This window comes from Quercus suber, unplaced genomic scaffold, assembly GCF_002906115.3.
Source record: "Quercus suber isolate HL8 unplaced genomic scaffold, Cork oak 2.0 scaffold_112, whole genome shotgun sequence".
Classification (NCBI taxonomy): Eukaryota; Viridiplantae; Streptophyta; class Magnoliopsida; order Fagales; family Fagaceae; genus Quercus; species Quercus suber.
This window is the reverse complement of record NW_027069577.1, coordinates 448,309-456,936: the sequence shown is the minus strand read 5'-3', so window position 1 is coordinate 456,936 and position 8,628 is coordinate 448,309. Positions and strand designations below refer to the sequence as shown.

Genomic DNA, 8,628 nt, shown 5'->3' with positions numbered 1-8,628 from the left:
GTTACAGATTATAATGATCTAATTCTAAATGTTCTTTTTAAAAAAAAATTTTGAAGTTGTTTTTAAACTCTTTCTAGATACCAAATAAAATCCCATATTTCAATTCTTAAAATAAAATGACCACAAAATTGGGTTGGGAAAATTTTCCAATTCCAAATATGTTAGAAGTTAATGGCCCATGAATGTGAAAGAAGTTAATGGCCCATGAAATGATCAGTTAACCGAAAAAATAAGGGAAAACGCTTTCCCAATCCCTCTATAAATTAAAGGGGCCTTCATCTTCTCTAAATCTCTCCCTCTTCATCTTTTTCAAATTTGAATTTTTGTTTAGTAAAACAAATAGGGTTGGGTTTCATGAGGAGTTCCTAACTCCATGCATAAAGCTTTAGTCATGAGTCCTTTACTCGTAAATCCTATCTGAACATTACAAATAAAAATTCTTTCAAGTTTTAGTTCAGTATTTTCTCAACTAAAGTTCTTTACTCTATCTAATCAAATTCATCAATAGAGTCATTGACTCTACCATATTTTAATGGAGTCCTTGACTCTACCATTTTAATGGAGTCTTTAACTCTACCAAATTAATGGAGTCCTTGACTCTACCAAATTAGTAGAGTTTTTTACTCTACTAAATTAATGGAATCCTTGACTCTACTCTATCGATAGAATCCTTGACTCCACCAGTTTTTAATGGAGTTCTTGACTCTACCATCAAATTAATGGAGACATTAACTCTACCAAATTAATTGTGACTAATTCTTTTGGATTATTAATTCTTTAAACAAGATTAGAGTTAATAATTCTTAAAATAAAATGACCACAAAATTGGGTTGGGAAAGTTTTCCAATTCCAAATATGTTCACAATGATTAAATTGCTTCAAAGGAGTTTTCTTTCCCTTAATTAAATTTGGGAATGTCAATTAAAATATTATTAAAATTCTGACAAAGAAGAAAATGAAAGAAAGAGAAATTTGCTTAGACATTCAACTGCTTAAAAAAGAATTATTAGTTTGATTGTCATAAAAGCGTGGTCCTTGAGATTAAAACCAATTATTTCTCCCAAAAGAAAAATTAAGTCAATGCTTAATTAAATACAAAGTATTTGACTTAAATGTCCATGATTTAAAGGGCAAAATTAATTTGAGGATTTTAAATCTAAAACCTCACTTTAAGAACTACGAATTAGCTTGATCCTCGTCAATGGTACGTAGACAACCTAAACAAATTATTAGGTGCGGCCACAAATAAATAAAAATGCATATCCCCTTAAACATGAAAATAAATAAACACATATACAAAGAAAATGTGGTTGGAATCAAAGGGTTTTCCCTTGAAACAAGGGATTGTAATTAAGAGATACATTATCTTGAATGGGCACTACTCAAATCAATAAAACTCATACCCCAAAAGGCCTATGAGTGAACTTATGTTTGACGAATTGTTAAACATAATTTGATGACATTTGTTAAATATAAGTTGGCAATGTTTGTTAAACATAATTTGACAACGTTTGTTAAACATAATCTAACAATTATTGCTAACAATATTCGACAACAAGCTTATAAAATAATTATAGCCTTAGAGGGAATCACTATTTTATTAATGATCTACATATCAAAGTTGTATATTTCTAAATCATCTGTAATATTGGTGGTTTACTTTAGGGTGATTAATTTGAATTCATGAGTAACCTTGCCTATCCTTTTTGTGGAGATTGCATTTGAAAACTTGAATTCAGATTTAGATTTGTATTCTAAATTAATATTATAAAATTCCATGATTTCAAATCCACTGAATTTAGATATCATAATTTCAAATCCAAGGATTCTATAGGGTTAAAATATTTGGTAGATTTGTCAAATTCAAATCCTTAACCATTTTTAAGGCATCCAAACATAGTTTTTAGATTTTAATCACCTGAATTCAAATCCACGTGCCAAAATCTTGCCATCCAAACCCACCAAAAAGGTATTTCAAATATAGGTTTAGGACCATGAATGATGCTAATATTTGGCGCTAGGATGGAAAATGGAAGAATGAACATTTGAAGGTTTGTATTTTTTAATCCCTTTCAAAATTAAACTATAAATTCCATATGCTTTTTTTTTTTTTTTTTGGCAAAGCAAGTTTGCATCATTTTAGTTTCCTCTCTTGGTGTATTATACCCCACACTATGCTCTATGAAGCCTGAGGTTTCCAAAATGATTTGGCAGTGAAAACGATTCATTTTAATGTAGATTTGATGAACCAAATACACATTAAAGATTTGGTAGTAGAGTCTCTCTCTCTCTCTCTCTCCACTATATCTACTCCTCAATTTGTTGGGTTGGTTTTTACTTATTAAAAAAAAGTTGGTCTTTGTAGCACTGATTGTCAAACACCTTTGATTTTGAAGTGGGCCCCCTACAATAAGGGCTAGTCTTTCGATAGTCAGTGCAAAATAATCTCGGTAATCCTTTCATTGTGAGATTCATGTAAATTAAGTATTGGCCTTAATAAATCTATCATGTTATTGTTAGTAACTTGATCTTCTATAAGAGGTGTTGTCATTATAGTGATTCTGGATATGAATGATAGATAAATCCATGTGTTAGTATGGAGTTACAAAAGTAATGACACGTTGATGAACTTCTTCATTAATGAATCTAATTAATGAAGTTGTTTATTAATGAATGTAACATATCTGTTACATAAATTGTTATTACGATAGAAAAGATTTTATGCCTGGTCATGTCCTTTCTAGGTTTATGTTTTCGTACTTGATGACTTTTAAAATAAGCCTTATATATGACTAATTAAGGTTGTAAGAAAAGAAACCCTAATCATCCAAGTCATCATGGGCTGAATTTGAGATTTGGAAATTTTGAAAGTGCATATCTTGATAGATTGAGCTTGTCTCGAACTTGTGTCGAGCTTCTCTATTAAACTTTGATAGCAGCATCTGTCGAGCTTTTGTCAAGACTTAATGAAACAGGTTTTCTTCACTTGTTTCTTTGATCAATCTTCATGTCTTTAATGATATCACTTGATATATTTGAATAACATACTTCTTAATATATTAAACCCAACTTAGATCTACCAAATTACAAGAAAAGTACGATTTGTCAAATGATTAGTCAATTATATAGAACATATGACCCCAACAGTTGACAATAGCCATTCTTACTGTTAAACAATTAGCTATTATACCACTTGATTTGTTGGAAATTAGTGGGTCTTTCCTAACTTGCACATCCAAACACTCACACACTACTCAAAGAAAGTAACTCACTCACAAAGTACACAAAGGGAGAAAGGGTAAAGAGGGAAGAGTCAGAGAACTCTCTAATACTTGTATTTCTCCGCTTTTTGGATTTATAATTATAGATAATCCACATATACAACCGTAACTTTCCTTATGTTTATTACACAACTTCCAAAAACTCTCAAATACATTCATTGCATAAACTTCCCTTATTATTTCACAACATAAATTAATAAGTTTAAACTTTCCACGGACTCTCTACCTAGTAATATGAGTAATAAAAGAATCCAACTCCATGCGTGAAACTCCACCTTCTTCAATGGATTGCCCGATAGCACCTCCCAAATCCACTGTCCTCTTCCTTATCTCATCCCCTTCTTCTGATGCCATCAACAACTTTACAGCCTTCTCTACAGTGGATGATGTCACTAACTCATTTCTACGTGACCAGTCCTTCACAACAATACCAACTTTGAGCAATTTTGTTATCAAAACAGTGTTCCTCGGCTGATCAGAGGCCATTGGCCATGCTGCTATTGGCACCCCCATAGTGATACTTTCCATGCAAGAATTCCATCCACAGTGACTCATAAATCCACCAGTTGATGGGTGACTTAGAATTTCCAATTGAGGTGCCCAATCTTTCATTACCATCCCCCTGCCTTTAACTCTCTCTTCAAACCCTTTGGGAATCTCAGCCTTTCTAAGCTCTCCATTAATAAAAACATCACCTTTATCAGCATCCCTTAATACCCAGATGAACTTTTGCTCACTTTTTTCCAACCCAATTGCTAGCTCCTTTATTTGCTCGTCTTCCATGGCAGTTGTTGTGCCAAAAGACACATATATCACCGAGTTTGGTGACACTTTATCCAGCCACTCCAAGCAATTGTGCCTTTTATTTGAACCTATATTTCTCACAGGGTTGAATGGTCCAATAGCCCAATGCTTCTTGTCTCCCTCTATCTTTTCCATTAAGTCCATATATGCACCCTCTATGACCCTGCATGTATTGTAAAGGTACCCGGAGCTTAACTTTTGGAAATTTACTTGTGAATCAATAAAGTTCATGAACTCGGTTGTTAAACAACCTTCAAGAATTGGAAGGTCTTTCGTGATTATCTTGGAGTACGGATCTAATTCTAGAGCTTTTCCCATTGCTTCCCACAAATTAAAAAAGAGAGTAAAAGCTGATATACTATGGAAGGTGTATGACTCGGCGTTAGGGATAGTAACCAAGTCTTGCACCACTGAGCCCATCAATGAATCGTTAATGACAATGATTCTTGTTGCTTTGGATGAAAGTTCATGTAAAAGTGAAGCCATGGGGTCACGAAGATGCAAGGAAGCATTGAACAGTGGTTGGAGATGTGAAGGGAACTTGTTTGGTGCATTGGGATTTGGCGATGGGGTGAGAAAAGGTGGGATTTTGAGGTCATGGAAATGGATGTCTGAAACTGAATTTGGGTCCCAACCATGGACTCGAAGCATGGCTTGACGGTTGTGAGTGGCAGTACAGGCATAGTGAACTGGGATATTGTAGGCTAAGATAAGACGTGAGAGGTGAAGGAGTTGGTTGAGATGGCCTTGTGCAGGAAAGGGTACCATGACCACTGCCACCTTGGTTTTGTTTAGGCCATGGTTTTGATGTTTTTGTTGGTTAGCCATTGATGAAAGTTGGAAAATGCTTACTTTGTGGATTGGGTCTCGGGGATTTGGGGGTTTGGAGATTTGTGTTTGGGTTTGGGTTTTTATGATAGGAGCTGTATGAGTATAGTTGTATGAATGGAGGTTCTATGATGTGTGGAGTAGTGCACGTGCTAAGGCTGTGATGTGATGAGCTGGAGGTAGTTAGATGAGCTGGAGTGATGAGCTGGAGGTAGTTAGATGAGCTGGAGGTAGTTAGAGGTAGAGCTGAGTGGAGTTAGTTAAGAGGTTACTGTGATTAGTTGTTATACAGTTAGTTAGAGGAGGATGGGATTGTATAAATAGACCAAGGAATGAATTGTAAAGGCATAAAAGAAATGTATAAACTTGTTCTTCTGATTCTTCTTCCCTTTGTTCTATCTTATCTCTCTTTCTTCTTCTTTCTTTCTCTTAACTCTGTTCTTCCCATCTTGGAGGCCTAGTTTCCCTCGAAGAAACTACCATAGTCTACTCAATTTCAATCCATTTAGCAGGATCCTATCATTGGTATCAGAGCCATATCTTTGTAACTATGACAGAGACACGATCTGTAGCTGCACTTACTGATAAATTCAACGTGCTATCAAAGTCCGTAGATCAACATGAAGCTGAATTCAATACTATACATCAGAAGTTAGATGCTGTGACCATTATGTTGCAGTCCTTGTCTGAGACTGTTCAAGGAATTACGGAAGCTGGCAGTGGTTGGCACCAGAGACAACAGCAGCGACCAAATTCACCAATGGGGCATACATCTCCACTTGTACAAGATCATCAAGAAGCTGTGATGGCAACAATTCCAAAGTCTGTCAAACTGGAATTTCCAAGATTCAGAGGTGAAAATCCTTCAGGGTGGATTTACAAGGCTAACCAATTCTTCCAATTGTATGGTACTCCTCCAAACCAAAAAATTTTACTAGCTTCATATCATATGGAAGAAGAGGCGTTAATATGGTTTCAGGATGCTGAGGAAGCTGGGTTGTTTACAAGTTGGGAAGTATTTGTTAAATCCTTGCATGTGAGGTTTGGCACAACAGCTTATGATGATCCTATGGAATCTTTGACAAGGCTGAGACAGGTGGGTTCAGTGGTTCAATACAAAGGGCAATTTGAGTCTTTATCCAATCATGTCAAAGAATTATCTGAAAAACACAAACTGAGCTGCTTCCTGAGTGGGTTGAAGGAAGAAATTAGGCTGCCTGTTAAGATGTTCAATCCTCATAATCTTGGTATAGCATTTGGCTTAGCCAAGATTCAAGAGGAATACCTTAATACAAGTAGGAAGGGTACCAAAACATGGGGGGAGATACCAGGGACAAGACCATCAATTCTTGGCCCACCCCCTGCCAAGAATGATGTAAGATCCATGAAGACACCATTCCAGAAGGTGCCTACTGCCTTGATTGAAGAGAGGAGGAAGAAGGGGTTGTGCTTCCATTGTGAGGAGAAATGGTACAATGGACACAAGTGTAAGTCACCAAAGGTTTTCCTTATGGAAAGGGTGCACTCACAAGGGTTGGAAGCTGATTTAGATGCAGACCTTGAAGGGGAATTTGATGGAAGTAGTGCTCAATTGGAGTCACAACCAGAGGTCTTTGAGAGAAGTGCTGAGATTACACTCTATGCACTCTTGGGAAGCCCCTCTCTGGGAACTATGAGGGTGTTAGGTAGAATTAATCATCAAGACTTAATCATTTTGATTGACACAGGCAGCACACATAACTTCTTGGATACTTCAATGTGGATGTTGTTGAAGCTGCCCTTGTCCTTCAAAGATAGTTTTGATGTCAAGATTGCTGGTGGTGCTGTGTTAAAGACCAAAGGAGCTTGTCATGGGGTTGGTGTTAGGATTCAAGGCCAAGAATTTTTTATGGATTTGAATGTATTGTCATTGGGAGGGTGTGATGTGGTATTGGGAACTCAATGGTTGTTCACTCTTGGTCTTATTCAGTGGAACTTTCAAAAGCTGACTATGGAATTTAGCCATCAAGGTAATCCTGTTTTAATCACAGGATTACAACCCTCAGGCCTTGACCTTCAAGCCCCCAAGAAATTTTTTAAGCCCTCTGTGAAGAAGGGTTTGTGCCTGCAGATTCTGTCCACAACAGCTGCATCAGTGTCAGGGCAATCCCAAGCAGCCATTGAGGAGCTACTAACTGAGTTTGGGAAGGTTTTTGAGTTACCCACAGGTCTGCGACCATTACGAGGACATGAGCATCAAATCCTTTTGAAGGAAGGCACACAAGCAATCTGTGAAAGACCTTACAGGTACCCATTCTATCAAAAATCTGAAATTGAGAAAATAGTGACTGAGTTGTTAGAGGCTGGTTCCATTAGACCAAGCCAAAGTCCCTTCTCTTCTCCTGTGTTGTTAGTAAGGAAAGCTGATGGTAGTTGGCGAATGTGCATAGACTATAGGTCACTTAATAAGGCAACTATTAAGGATAAATACCCAATTCCCTTAGTTGATGAATTGTTGGATGAATTACATGGTGCATCTTTTTTTTCTAAGTTGGACCTTAGATCAGGATACCATCAGATAAGAATGAAGGAAGAAGACATTGAAAAGACTGCATTTAGGACTCATGAGGGCCATTATGAGTTCCTAGTTATGCCCTTTGGGCTCACTAATGCACCATCTACATTTCAGTCACTCATGAACCATATTTTCAAGCCTTTTCTTAGGAAGTTTGTGCTTGTTTTTTTTTATGATATTTTGGTTTTTAGTGCTGACTTGGCTGACCATCTTGTTCATTTGAGACAAGTCCTGACTGTTCTGTTAGATAACCAATTGTTTGCCAAAAGAAGCAAGTGTGTGTTTGGTTGTTTGGAAGTAGAGTATCTTGGGCATCTCATATCTGGTCAGGGAGTCAAAACTGATCCTAAGAAAATTGAAGTAATGGTGAATTGGCCAGTTCCTAATTCAGTGAAGGCCTTGAGGGGTTTTCTTGGTTTAACTGGTTACTACAGGAAGTTTATCAAAGGTTATGGTGCTATAGCTGCTCCTTTAACAGCCTTACTTAAGAAGGATTCCTTCCATTGGTCACCACAAGCTGCCTTAGCTTTCCAATCCTTGAAGCAGGCCATGTCCCAGCCGCCTGTATTAGCTTTGCCTGACTTTACTAAGCCATTTGTGATTGAATGTGATGCCTCTGGCGTGGGCTTGGGTGCTGTGCTGATGCAAAATCAAAGACCCTTGGCTTTCCATAGTCAAACTCTCAAGGGAAGAAGTTTGCTTTTGTCAACTTATGAGAGAGAATTACTAGCTCTTGTCACTACTGTTAAGAAGTGGAGACCTTACCTGGTGGGAATGCCTTTTATTATCAAGACTGATCAGCAAAGTTTGAAGTTCATTTTGGAGCAACGGATTGTTACTCCTGCCCAGCAGAAGTGGTTTACTAAATTGCTTGGTTATTCTTTTGTGGTAGAATACAAGAAGGGTAAGGAAAATAAGGTAGCTGATGCTCTTTCTCGGTTGTTGGATAATGATTCTGCCCCACTTGTCAGTAATGTAACTCATTCCTTAGAAAGTGTTGCTGCTCAACATGAACATGGAGACCTGTTTCTTATTTCCTTTCCTTGCCCTACTTGGCTAGCTATGTTGAAGGATAGTTACAAGACAGATGTGGAGTACCAGCAACTGTTTTCTGCCTTGACTGGTAGTACTTCAAGTCCAGCTGGTTTTTCCTTACACAAT

The 8,628-nt window shown here is 37.2% G+C and overlaps 1 protein-coding gene across 1 annotated transcript; it reads right to left on the bottom strand.

Annotated features, from left to right (window-relative positions):
• Positions 1–3,503: 3,503 nt before the first annotated feature.
• LOC112037795 (zeatin O-glucosyltransferase) lies at positions 3,504–4,913 on the bottom strand. The gene has a single exon (XM_024070614.1). The coding sequence runs from the start codon at positions 4,911–4,913 to the stop codon at positions 3,504–3,506; it is 1,410 nt and encodes a 469-aa protein (XP_023926382.1).
• Between the last annotated feature and the right edge of the window lie 3,715 nt (positions 4,914–8,628).